A 14,358-nucleotide genomic window follows, 5' to 3' on the forward strand; every position below is an offset into this window, starting at 1 on the left:
TCACAGTTGAGTGAATCTTTTAATTGGCTTGGGGTGTTCTACCAAGTGGTGTCACTGACCCTAGCTAAAATACACTTTATTGAGGGCTGGCCATCACATAATACACACATACACAAGTCTGATGGGCAGTGGTAGTAAAAATGTGAAGCGTCGGATTGAAGCATGGCATGCAAAGATCGTGCATCAAAATAAATTTTGGTGCGTCAATGACCAGAGGTCTCGGGTTAATGGATGCCCTGGAAGGGATGTCTCTCATATTCCATGTTTAGGTTCCCCTTTGGATTTAGTTATGCATAGTACCTTTGGGACTGGTTGGTCAAAAGATGGCCAATCGGCCGCCATTTTGGATTTCACCGCTGTTTCTCAGAAAGTAAGGAAGCGATCTGTCTTAAATTTCATATGTTGTATGTTTGAAAAAGTTTGAAAAGCAGGGAAAAGATCCCTCTTTCCATTGTCAAACATAGATCATTCTTTGGTCGGCGCCTAGATCCCCTATAATGTGACCGGGTGGTGTGTGTTGCTTGGTGTCTTCGGCGGCATGCTTCAGTGATATAGCACTATAAAAAGGGCAACTGTTCCACTATACAAGAAGACACAACATGAATATACCGCAGTCTCTCAAAACACGCACCTCACACAGCATACATGCAGGCACTGCATGCATGGGAGGCCGTCCTTACATGACCATAGCTGTTGGTAGGACCTTAATTAATCAAACAATCGCCTAGATCCCTCTGGGATCTCTTGTAATATTTAAAGTTTGTAACCGTTATTTCTCAGAAAGCACTGAAGGGATCATTCTCAAATTTCATATGTAGGTTCCCCTAGGGCCCTAGTTGTGCATATAACATTATGGGACTTTGCAGTCAACAAGATGGCCACCTGGCAGCCATCTTTGATTTTGATAGTTATTAGTTAGAGTTTGTTACTGCTATTTCTCCGAAAGTACTGAAGGGATCTGTCTCAAATTTCATATATAGGTTCCCCTAGGGCCCTAGTTTTGCATATTGCATTTGCTAACAGATCGGTTAACCCGGCCGCCATCTTGTTAATTTTAACTATAAAAAATTGGAGCAGATGAATTAGTATTTTTCTTCAGTTACAAAAGTTATTTATACTTTACACATTATCATCATTGAAAATGTTTGAGCTTCTTATTTTATTTTAATTCTCAAAGAAATCCATGTCACTATGCCCTGTATGGAATGAAGTACTGATTGCACATGTACCAAAAAGCAAAATAAACACGCATCACACACTACATACACAATGCATACTGCATACATGGAAGGCTGTCCTTACATGACCCAGGCCAATCAGCAATACAAAATTCTCATCAATATTGATACATTTGTGAAACTAAAGAAGATTTTTTTTTGTAATGGTAAGACATGAAAACCAATACATGGACTGTTGTTAGTAATTAAATGTTATATCTGATTTATTTTTGTAGGCAACACAGCAGCTGAAGGAATTATTTAAGGACCCAAACATTGTTCCTGGTCTCTGTCAGGTCCTAGGTTCATCACAAGTGCCTCAGGTAATTATATGTGGATCCACCTGTATTTTGTTAACATTAACATTTGATTCACAAATCAAAACTTGACTAGTAGTAAAGTGTGGCTATTTTAGGTCAAATTGTTTTGTTGAGTAACATTGTATGGGTATAGAGCAATCTAGGTCGTTTTATACAAATTTTGAAGTCATTACTTTAAGAATTTACCATTGCTTGAAACTGAAAGATCGTCTTTCATCTCAAAGATGTGTAGTATATATCAATTACAGGTTTTATAGTGTCATTCTACATTCAAACTTGATGTGAGAAATAAAAAAGAAGTGATAATTGAAATTTTTCTGAAATACTGTGTAAAAGTGCAATCGATGGATTCATACAATCATATGCAGCCCTATCAAGTTTGAAATGATTTCTTATCGAACCCTTACCAATACATTGTATATGTAATGATATAATCAATGTCAGGTGCTAAAATAAAGGCCATTGTCTTCCACTAGGTTCGCCAATTTGCAGCCGTTCTTCTTAGAAGAAAAATCCAGAGAGGGAGATTATACCGTGCTCTGCCAGAAAATATCATTAGCAAGTATGTATTGTATAACTTTCATGAACACAATCGAAATACAATGTGGTTATGAAGTAATCTTATCAGAAATAACCTTACTCTTTTAACGAAAGATGGAAGGATAACCAACCTAATTAGAAAATTTATTTATATACATATATATCCAATTTTATGAACAATAATGCAGACCTCACGAAAGTTGAAAAAAATGGCTGGACATTCGGACCGGCAAGGACTGTGAGTAAGCCGGACCGAACAATATTTTGCCGGACCAAACAATAATGTGAATTTTTAAAGTAAACATAACTTACTGCTATTAGCGTACAGGCAGTTACTTTCTTGATTATCTTATGCAGTTTAAATTCTACATTGTTGTGGGGTTAAAAAACGATTTTGTTGAATCAAATGATGACTTTTTACTGATTTCCGGTTCTCAATAATTGCCGAACAATTGGTCCGGAATGGATTTTAAAAAAGGCGGTATGAGTCAAATTTTGCTTGACATGTCCATCGGACCGACAAATTTCGCGATGTCTGAATAATGTCATTAAAACTTAAATATTCAATCATTTAAAGACACTATCTTTTGAAACGGATTAAAATTTTTAAAATGGCACTGTAAAACAAACTTGATAATTTACATTTCCGAGTCGCAAACGTTATTAGCTTACTGTTTTACTTCACTTATGATTATCTTGTGAACATTGTATTATGAAATGTATTCTTTGGAATCTGAGATTTTATTTGTTCGTGTACAATATTGTGTCATATGATAAATGGTATGTTTCAGTATTAGAGACAACATTTTACAGATCCTTGTACAAGAACCAGAGTAAGTATCTTTGTAAGTGAGAAAGGAAACAAACCCCTTTCTGTGCATGATTATCTGTTTATCCTACAACTTCACATGTTCAAACAACTACAGTGTAAATTATCCAAACCAGATATCATTGGACCCAGATATTTGGTAGGTATAGACAGGGATTCGTACAATACAGGTTTCAATTACTACAAATAAAAAAGAAATGTACAATGAACAATGCCAGAATAGACAGATCCAGAATGGATTTTGGCTGGTTTTGTCAGGTTTCACTGTACATTTAAAGGGACAATTCAGTCTAAGAATTTGTGCATATATCGGGAAAAATCCAGTTCTAATGGAAATTAGATCAGTCGGTTTTACTGTAATATGCCTGAAAAGCCCATGGTTGTGACATGTGTGTAGATGTTCAAACTCGCTCGGTGTCCGCCATTACACATTGTGGTCGAACTTCTTGTATGCCGAACCCTGTCCCTTGCTCGTAGAGTAATGCAACTTTTGTCTAGAACTGCTCAAATCGCTCTGAGAGTAGTGTGTTTACCTTATTAGGTGAATTGTCTTGCCTAAAAAATAATTTTATCACCTTCTCAGTGGTTATGTAGTTTATTTGTTTAACATGTGTGACTTTGGCTCCGGTATGGGTACAACGTCCATATTTTATGTTATATGTTTCATAAGAAATGTAGAACAATACATTTATGCCATATTTTGCTTCTTGCTATGTACAAGAATTAGCCTGAGTGAATTGTCCCTTTAAGTAAGTGGGAGTTATCCAATACGTCCTATCCAGAATACAACATTCAGTCAGTTTAGTCATGTGACTTTCATCACCATGTGACTTTATTTAGGGCACATTTGAAACAAAATGATGGCATATGTAATGATTGTACACGGGTGGAAAATTACATATTATGACAGAACACTTGAAATCATAATCAAAACATATTGTATCAAATATAATCTAAATATGCACGAAAATTGAATCTAGACTCTTCACAAGGAAATGACATGTAAATTACGGCACCAAATGGAGCTATCCACTAGCTTTTTTTCCAAAAATCAATAACAAATAAGAAACACAAAACATAACAATTTATCTTCGTTTCGTTATCAAGCAAGTACATTTTTAGGTCATCTGACCCGAAGGGTTCGGGTCAGATGACCTATTGTCATCATGCACCGTCCGTCGTCGTGCGCCGTCCGCCATGCGTAAACTTTTAATTCAACCGACTTCTTCTCAATAACCAGAAGCCCAAGGGTACTCATATTTGGCCTGTAGAATGCTGGGATGAAGGGCTACCATGTTTCTTCAAATAAATGACATTGACCATCATTCAAGGTCACAGGGGTTAAATAGGCTAAAACCATTTAAACAACATTTTGTGAATAATGAAGAGGTTTAGAGACCTGATATTGGGCCTGTAGCATGCTGGGATGAAGGGCTACCAAGTTTGTTCCAATGAATGAACTTGACTTTCATTCAAGGTCACAGGGGTCAAAAAGGCTAAAAATTTTAAACGACTTCTTCTCAAGAACCAGGAGGCCCAGGGTACTGATATTTGGCCTGTAGGATGCTGGGATGAAGGGCTACCAAGTTTGTTCAAATAAATGACCTTGACCTTCATTCAAGGTCACAGGGGTCAAACAGGCTAAAATCCTTTAAACAACTTCTTGTGAATAACTAAGAGGCCTAGAGACCTGATATTAGGCCCCTGGCATGCTGGGATGAAGGGCTACCAAGTTTGTTCAAATAAATGACCTTGACCTTCATTCAAGGTCACAGGGGTCAAACAGGCTAAAATCCTTTAAACAACTTCTTGTGAATAACTAAGAGGCCTAGAGACCTGATATTAGGCCCCTGGCATGCTGGGATGAAGGGCTACCAAGTTTGTTCAAATAAATGACCTTGACCGTCATTCAAGGTCACAAGGGTCAAGTAGGCTAAAATCTTTAAACGACTTCTTCTCAAGAACTAGAAGGCCCAGGGTACTGATATTGGGCCTGTGACATGCTGGGATGAAGGGCTACCAAGTTTGTTCAAATGAATGACCTTGACCTTCATTCAAGGTCACAAGGGTCAAGTAGGCTAAAATCTTTAAACGACTTCTTCTCAAGAACCAGGAGGCCCAGGGTACTGATATTTGGCCGGTAGGATGCTGGGATGAAGGGCTACCAAGTTTGTTCAAATAAATGACCTTGACCATCATTCAAGGTCACAGGGGTAAAATAGGCTAAAATCCTTTAAACAACTTCTTGTGAATAACTAAGAGGCCTAGAGACCTGATATTAGGCCTGTGGCATGCTGGGCTACCAAGTTTGTTCAAATGAATGACCTTGATCTTCATTCAAGGTCACAAGGGTCAAGTAGGCTAAAATCCTTTAAACAACTTCTTGTGAATAACTCAGAGGCCTAGAGACCTGATATTGGGCCTTTGACATGCTTGGATGAAGGGCTATCAAATTTGTTCAAATCTATGGCCTTGGGGTTCAAAAAGGCTAAAATCTTTAAACAACTTCTTTTCAAGACCCAGAAGGCACATGGTACTGATATTGGGCCTGTAGCATGCTGGGATGAAGGGCTACCAAGTTTGTTCAAATAAATGACCTTGACCTTCATTCAAGGTCACAGAGGTCAAATAGGCTAAAATCTTTAAACGACTATGTTGTATTGTACTAATAGTCAGATGACCGTTAAGGCCCATGGGCCTCTTGTTAGCTCACCTGGTCCAAAGGACCGAGGTGAGCTTATGGGATACCGCGGCGTCCGGCGTCCAGCGTCCGTCAACAATCGACTTCTTCTCCATAACCGCTGGTCAGATTTCAACAAAATTTGACTGGTAGCATCCTTATGGGCTACTAACTGAAAATTGTACAAATGATGGGGCTGACCCCCCGGGGGCCTGAGGGGCGGGGCCAAAAGGGGTCAATTTGGCTATTTCCATATAAACTATTTCTTCTCTGAAACTAAGCATGGTTTAGCACCCATAATGCAATGGTAGCATCCTTGTAGGCTAGGGATTCAAAATTGGGCAAATGGTAGGGCTGACCCCCCAGGGGCCTGAGGGGCGGGGTCAAAAGGGGTCATTTTGGCTATTTCCATATAAATGACTTCTTCTCTGCAACTAAGCATGGTATAGCACCCATAATGCAATGGTAGCATCCTTGTAGGGTGGGGATTCCAAATTGAGCAAATGATAGGGCTGACCCCCGGGGGCCTGAGGGGCGGGGTCAAAAGTTGTCAATTTCCATATAAATGACTTTTTCTCTGCAATTTAACATGGGATTGCGCTCATAATGCAATGGTTACATCCTTATAGGGTTTGGATTCAAAATTTTGCAAATGATGGGGCTGACCCCCCGGGCCTGAAGGGTGGGGTCAAAAGGGGTCAATTTGGCTATTTCCATATAAACGACTTCTTCTCTGCAACTAAGAATGGAAGAGCACTTATAATGCAATGGTAGCATCCTAATAGGGTTGGGATTTGAAATTGTACAAATGATAGGGCTGACCCCCGGGGCCTTAAACGGCAATAGATGCGAGGTCAAAAAGGTCAATTAGGCTACTATTTTCATATAAATTATTTTGTCTCTGAACCTATGTATTGGATAGTATATTTGTATGGTATCAATAGCATCATTGTATGTTTGTGATTCAAAATTAAACTTTGGGAGTCAATTTTGCTTATTTTTGTAATTGTCAGAGTATTGTGATAATTACTAACAAAAAACCAGGTGAGTGATACAGGCCTTCTGGGCCTCTTGTTGTATTTCCAACAATGACCTTTACTCGAACATTGGTATTCTCTTTCTATAAGTGTCAGTGCCATGACGGCAAAACGTGCCCTAAATTTTTTGCTGTCACATGACCAAATCAATGTTTTCTGCCTCCTACCGAGAAGAGTTCCTTGTATTCCGTAATTGGGGTATTTCCTCAACTTCAGATTTATGTTTTATCATATTAAAAAATCCTTTGTTGCTTGAAATGAATTAAGGCTTTAAAATGAAATTTTTAAATGAAAGTTTTGATTTATTTTGTCACAGGAAAAGTGTGAGAAATTCCATTGCCCAGGTGGTTGCTGTGGTCGCCAAACATGACCTTCCTAACAACAGTTGGCCTCAGCTGCTACAGTTTCTGGGGTCCTCGTGCAAAAGCCAGACAACTGTGGAGAGAGAGGTCAGACATGGTGCTTGTTATACAAATTCTTCAGAAAATTACATTTAAATTAATCAGATGTAATGTTTTTCATTAAGTAGAAATCTATAATTTTGTTATAGAATCTTTACAACACCTGATTGGCAAAACATGATGGCAAGGTTCTAACTATTGCATTTCCTGTCTTTTATCATGAAGTCACTACTGACATATGAAAGTGTCGTTTTTGTTTTGTTTCTTTCTAATATGACCTATAGATGTTTAAATCCCTGAGATTCTGCTTTTAATTCTGTATGATAAAGAATTATGCTTTAAAATGGAAGTAAAATGATATTTTTGTGTGATTAGAATAACTCCTCAGCAGTATGTATAATGAATTCTCTTACTGTTACTCTTACTTGTCTAAAAGCTTGAAAGAGGGCTTTTCCAGTAACAGCATGACAAAATAATATTTAGTGATATTCTGTGTTGAACATGATATTCTGTGTTGAACATGATATTCTGTGTTGAACATGATATTCTGTGTTGAACATGATATTCTGTGTTGAACATGAGGGATATTCCCACCTAGCTCTAGGGTTCACGTTGGTGGACCACTTACAGACTTTATTTGATAAATCGTACAGAACTTATTGAAAGGAATTAAAACCACATGTAGAAGCATTTTAGTTACATATACATTATTGGAATAATCAATGACAAGATAAGAAAATGTCAAGTGCAAATTATTATTTCTGCTGCAAAATGAAATAAAGGGAGAGAAAAAAGACTGAAAAAATGTTTTTTAAAAGGTGTTGAATGTTTAGCATTGTGTGTGGTTCTGTATTATTTTATCATGAAATGATGTTTTGACAGACTGGCTTGTTTGTACTGCACTCGGTGGCATCTGGAGCTGGAGAACAGTTGAAGCCACACCTAGCTAGTGTGTTGCAGATGTTGTCTGTAGTGATCAATGATACAGAGAGTATCATCGTCCCTTACTACTGTATAAGGTACTGTTACATATAGATGGTAGACTGCTTTTGAAAACTTGTTACTACATCCTAAAATATAATTAAAAATTATGTAAGTGCAGATAACGTTGCTGTATTGTCTTCATGGAACACAATGCAATCATTGGTTGGTAATTGGTTTGGTAGTCTTGACAATAAATGACATTTATTCTATTGATACTCCTGTTCTGATCAATTCAGTTTATAGCACTTACTTGTAGTAATGAGTAGGTGTATCAGACATAACCTGGAGAAATAGTCAGCCAGTTGGTATATGATTCACACATTATAACCTGGAGAAATAGTCAGCCAGTTGGTATATGATTCACACATTATAACCTGGAGAAATAGTCAGCCAGTTGGTATATGATTCACACATTATAACCTGGAGAAATAGTCAGTCAGTTGTTATGATTCACACATTATAACCTGGAGAAATAGTCAGTCAGTTGTTATATGATTCACACATTATAACCTGGAGTAATAGTCAGTCAGTTGTTATATGATTCACACATTATAACCTGGAGAAATAGTCAGTCAGTTGGTATATGATTCACACATTATAACCTGGAGAAATAGTCAGTCAGTTGCTATATGATTCACACATTATAACCTGGAGTAATAGTCAGTCAGTTGTTATATGATTCACACATTATAACCTGGAGAAATAGTCAGTCAGTTGCTATATGATTCACACATTATAACCTGGAGTAATAGTCAGTCAGTTGTTATATGATTCACACATTATAACCTGGAGAAATAGTCAGTCACTAGCTATATGATTCACACATTATAATGTTATATGATTCACACATTATAACCTGGAGAAATAGTCAGTCAGTTGTTATATGATTCACACATTATAACCTGGAGAAATAGTCAGTCAGTTGTTATATGATTCACACATTATAACATGGAGAAATAGTCAGTCAGTTGCTATATGATTCACACATTATAACCTGGAGTAATAGTCAGTCAGTTGGTATATGATTCACACATTATAACCTGGAGAAATAGTCAGTCAGTTGTTATATGATTCACACATTATAACCTGGAGAAATAGTCAGCCAGTTGTTATACGATTCACACATTATAACCTGGAGTAATAGTCAGTCAGTTGTTATACGATTCACACATTATAACCTGGAGTAATAGTCAGTCAGTTGTTTTATGATTCACACATTATAACCTGGAGAAATAGTCAGTCAGTTGTTCAATGATTCACACATTATAACCTGGAGAAATAGTCAGTCAGTTGTTATATGATTCACACATTATAACCTGGAGAAATAGTCAGCCGGTTGTTATACGATTCACACATTATAACCTGGAGTAATAGTCAGCCAGTTGGTATATGATTCACACATTATAACCTGGAGAAATAGTCAGTCAGTTGTTCAATGATTCACACATTATAACCTGGAGAAATAGTCAGTCAGTTGTTATATTCTTAATGATTCTTAATGATGTTTTCCAGCACAGGCTCCTTATAGATCCTCTTTGCTGGACTCGTAATATTTTTAGTTACATATTATGATTATAGTCACTTCCTAGCTGATATTCTCTTTATAGTTATTGTATTTGATTTCCTGTTCGTTCCAGTGATTGTCCAATCTGTTTTTGAAGGTGTCCAATGTCTTAGATGTAACGACATGGTCTGGTAGGTTGTTCCATATTGAAGCAATCCTAACGGAGAATGAGTTCTTCCTGATCAATGTTTTAGTATGCTGGGGGAATATTTTCAGCGAGTTTGTCCTAGTGCTAGACCTCTCTGATGTGTCGGACCACATCCTTATGAACTGGGTTGCTCCTTTGTCGTATTTCCCTGTAACTGCCTTGTAGGTTTCTATCATGTCACCTCGTACACGTCTGTAACTCAGGGTTGGGAGTTTTAACTTCTTAAGCCTCTCAGGATAAGATAGGTTATCCATTCCCGGTAGTTGTTTAGTCGCCTTTCTTTGTACTCCTTCCAACTGTTCAATGTGTTTCATTTTATATGGTCTCCAGACAACACTTGCATATTCCAGATGGGTTCTTACCAAAGATTTGTAAAGTGGAATAAATAGTTTAGAATCTAGGAACTTAAATGTTCTTCTGATCATACCGAAAATTGAAGTTGCTTTTTGTACTTTTTCGCTAATGTGTTTGTCAAATGTAAGCTCTTTATCAAATATGACCCCAAGGTCCTTTTCTTCTTCCACTTCTTCTAATGTTGTATTATTAAGCACATATCCAGTGTTCCCTCCAGTGTGTTTCCCGACGTGTAGTGACTTGCACTTGTCCTCGTTGAATTTGAGTAGCCAAGTCTCACTCCAATGTGTGAGTTGCAGCAAATCTTCTTGTATTGACTTTTTGCTTTCTTGTGAGTTAATTATCTGGAATAGTTTTGTGTCGTCCGCAAATAAGTAAACAGTTGACTTAATCATCTCAGGCAGATCATTTATATAGATGACAAACAGCAGCGGCCCCAACACCGAACCCTGAGGTATTCCCGATGTCACTCTGCCCCACTTGGATGTTTCGCCGTTGATAATAACACGTTGTTGTCTGTTTACTAGGAAGTCTTCCAACCATGTGAGGGTTTCTTTATTGATTCCATAAGCTTCCAGTTTTTTCATCAGACGGTGATGGGGGACGGTGTCAAATGCCTTTCTGAAATCTAGGTATATACATTCTATATCCAGGGCTCTGTCTAGGGCTTCTGTCCATTCTTCTAGGACATTAAGGAGTTGTAATGCTGTTGATCGTCCTGACATAAATCCATACTGTTTGTTTGTGAAAAGTGAATTGGCTGACATGTGTTTGGTAATATGTGTTCGAATGATCTTTTCCATGGTTTTACATAGTATTGAAGTGAGGCTTATAGGTCTGTAATTTCCTGCAATTGAGACACTTCCTTTCTTGTGTATAGCACTGATGTTTGCCGTACGCCATGCTTTTGGGAGCTTTCCTTTTTTTAATGATTGCCTGAACAATCTTGTAATTGGGATCTTTACAGTGTCAGCTGTTTCCTTGATTAGCCGAGGGTGTATACCATCAGGACCCGGAGATTTTTCGGGATTTAAACCTTTCAGCAACTTTTCAACTTCAACTTCATTTATTTCTATACTGTTGAGTGGTGTTTGAATGTTTCTTGGTTCAATACATGGTATTTCCTCTTCTGGTTCTAATGTAAACACACTACTGAAGTACTCCTGTAAAATATTAGCCTTTTCCGTGTTGTTGTTTGTTTTTTCTGATTTTGGATCCGCAGGATCTTTGCATAGATCTCCAATCCCAGCCTTGGTCTTACTTTTTGAGTTGACATACTGCCAGATTGCTTTAGGATTAGATTTAGTGTTTTTTGAAATGTTCATTTCAAAGTTTTTCCTAGCTTTACGTGTTGCCTTAACAACTTGGTTTCTCACTCTATTGTACTCTTTCCTTACATTCTCATCTTTCGTTCGGATAAATTTTCTGTTTAGGGAAGTTTTTATTTTTATTTTCTGTATGATTGTTTTATTTAGTGGGAATTTGGGTTTCCTGGGGTTACCTAGATGTACTTTCTTTACAGGTATATATCTGTCTTCGAGCTCCTTTATTTTTGACACAAATCTATTCCAGTTATGTTCAATATCTTCAGATTCTGGTAGTTCATCTTCCCAATTAATTTCCTCAATTTCTTGGTTGATTTTCAGAAAATCTGCTTTTTCATAGGCTTTCCGATGTTTTATATACCCATATGTCTTAGTGTAGCATTGAAAGTCAAAGACAATAAAGCTGTGGTCACTTTTCCCCAGGGGACTTTGGATTTCGAGGTCTCTAATCATGTGCTCTTCATTTGTGATTACCAAATCTAGAACGTTCGGATTGTCTGCTCCTCTCCATCTAGTAGGCTTGTTGATGTGCTGCCAAAGGTTGTTTTCTTGGAGGCATTCTATAAACTTGTATTCTCTAGAATTTGTGATATCCCCTTTTGTATTCCAGTTGATCCAGTCTATAGCCGGGTAATTGAAATCTCCCATCAGTAGGTAATGTGAAAACTTCATACTACTTACCTCTGTAATGAGTTTGCACAGATTTTCGTTATTTATGTCTATACCAGTGTCAGTAGGTGACCTGTATATGAGTCCAATGAGCAGCTCATCCTTACCATTTACTTGTACTTTCACAAATATGTGTTCCTGAAATTTGGTGTTTGTATACACTTCTGTTACCGAAAGTGAATTGTGGACATATAGTATCATACCTCTTCCCGTGTCATTGTTAAGATTTTTAGTAAACATATTGTATTTTGAACCGCTGCCAATATTAAACTCGGACTGATTCATTTTGTTTCTGTTGTTTTTTGACTTGACTTCTGTAATTCCAATAATGTGTGGTTCTATATCCCTAGTTCGGACTTCAAACTCCTCCATTTTATTTTTAAACTGGTCTGCATTTGTATTGCAGCATTTAAGTTTTTCAACAAACATAGTAACTCTATCTACACTATTTACATTGTTTTGGTTCTGCCCGAAAATCTTGTTTAGACACTTTTTGGGACTTTGGTTATTCTCCTTGCCCAGGGTGGTCCTCTTACTCTGTACACATATTCCCCCGATGGGTTCTGTTGATTTTTTGCTTTGGCTTCATCCCACAACTTTTTCTCTTGATCCCTTTCTGCTTTTGTCAGATCATTACTGATTCTCACATTTTCATACTTCCCAGTTTTCTTTGCTTCTCCTATGTTTTTGAAAAGTTCTTTCTTGATCTCACCGTTCTCTAGGGTTACTAACATGGGTCTAGGTTTCTTTTTCCCTTCATCAGTATTCTGCTGTTGCTTATAATTATCATACCTTCCTAGTCTAGTTACTTTCACAATTTTTCCATCTTCTTGGTTGATCTTGCATGCAAGGAGAAGTTGTTTTATAAACTTCAGGTCATGGTCCTGGCGATCATCTCTATTCTCTGAATTACATTCCTCTATTTGAAATATAATCAGGTTATTTTCGCGTTTTTTTCTTTCATTAATTTCTGTGATAATGTTACCAGTGGCGACTGCTTTTGGGTTATCCTGGGGTGTTTTTCCTTGCCCGTCATATGTTGCTGTAACCGAACTGTTCTGTGCTCCAAGTTCCTCTTTGATTAGTTCTCTTACTCTTGTTTCGCTGCACTTTTTAGGGATCTCATTTTCTAACTGTGTGATTCTGTTTTCATACTCTTGCATGATTTCCTGACATCTTTTTTCGATTTTCATGTCCGTTATTATGTTCCTTTCCACGATTTTCCTGCATGGTGTGCAAAACCACATAGAGTCAGACTTTTCTAGCATGCTGTACTCCTCCACACTCTTATTTAAACATTTTATACAATGGTGTTCTTTGCATCGTTGGCACTCCAGGACTTTGTCGTTTGGGTCAGTGAAATTCACTTTACATGTTGTGCATGTCCATGCATCATTTTCCCATCACTGTTGTACGGCGACACAAAGTTGATTTCTGATGGTGATTGGGTCCTAGAGTTGCTTCTTGAAGCTGATTTGGAGCTCGGGGGGCGCCCGGGCCGTTTGTTTACATTTTGGGTCCCGTCGTCCTGCTTTCGCCGGTTGGGCCCAGTCATCTCGAAGGTGGAAATCTGGTAAAATCTCCTTTACAATCGATGGAAACTCACGTATAAGTGTGAAAAGTGTACTTACATACGTATTTGTTACTATTTAGCAACAACAATCTATTTTTCCCCTGGGTTGTTACGTCCTTTTTTCCTTTGAAGTTAGCGAGAGCTTCTAAAAGTTCATGTTTACCGGTCAACCGGAAGTGACGTATTGATATGATTCACACATTATAACCTGGAGTAATAGTCAGTCAGTTGTTATATGATTCACACATTATAACCTGGAGAAATAGTCAGTCACTAGCTATATGATTCACACATTATAATGTTATATGATTCACACATTATAACCTGGAGTAATAGTCAGTCAGTTGGTATATGATTCACACATTATAACCTGGAGTAATAGTCAGTCAGTTGGTATATGATTCACACAATCTAACCTGGAGAAATAGTCAGTCAGTTGTTCAATGATTCACACATTATAACCTGGAGAAATAGTCAGTCAGTTGTTCAATGATTCACACATTATAACCTGGAGAAATAGTCAGTCAGTTGTTATGATTCACACATTATAACATGGAGAAATAGTCAGTCAGTTGCTATATGATTCACACATTATAACCTGGAGTAATAGTCAGTCAGTTGGTATATGATTCACACATTATAACCTGGAGAAATAGTCAATCAGTTGGTATATGATTCACACATTATAACATGGAGAAATAGTCAGCCAGTTGGTAT

At 37.5% G+C, this 14,358-nt stretch overlaps 1 protein-coding gene across 2 annotated transcripts in view; it reads left to right on the top strand.

The window, feature by feature from the left end:
• Window positions 1-14,358, top strand: part of LOC138316090 (importin-4-like) — a 69,780-nt gene that overhangs the window by 8,739 nt on the left and 46,683 nt on the right. For both annotated transcript variants that reach the window (XM_069257584.1, XM_069257585.1), the window contains exons 2-6: window positions 1,454-1,540; window positions 2,014-2,099; window positions 2,869-2,910; window positions 6,940-7,072; window positions 7,907-8,043. In XM_069257584.1, coding sequence (XP_069113685.1) covers window positions 1,454-1,540; window positions 2,014-2,099; window positions 2,869-2,910; window positions 6,940-7,072; window positions 7,907-8,043 — 485 coding nt within the window. The remainder of the gene's footprint in view (window positions 1-1,453; window positions 1,541-2,013; window positions 2,100-2,868; window positions 2,911-6,939; window positions 7,073-7,906; window positions 8,044-14,358) is intronic.

This window comes from Argopecten irradians, chromosome 2 (genome assembly GCF_041381155.1).
Source record: "Argopecten irradians isolate NY chromosome 2, Ai_NY, whole genome shotgun sequence".
NCBI classification, from domain to species: Eukaryota; Metazoa; Mollusca; class Bivalvia; order Pectinida; family Pectinidae; genus Argopecten; species Argopecten irradians.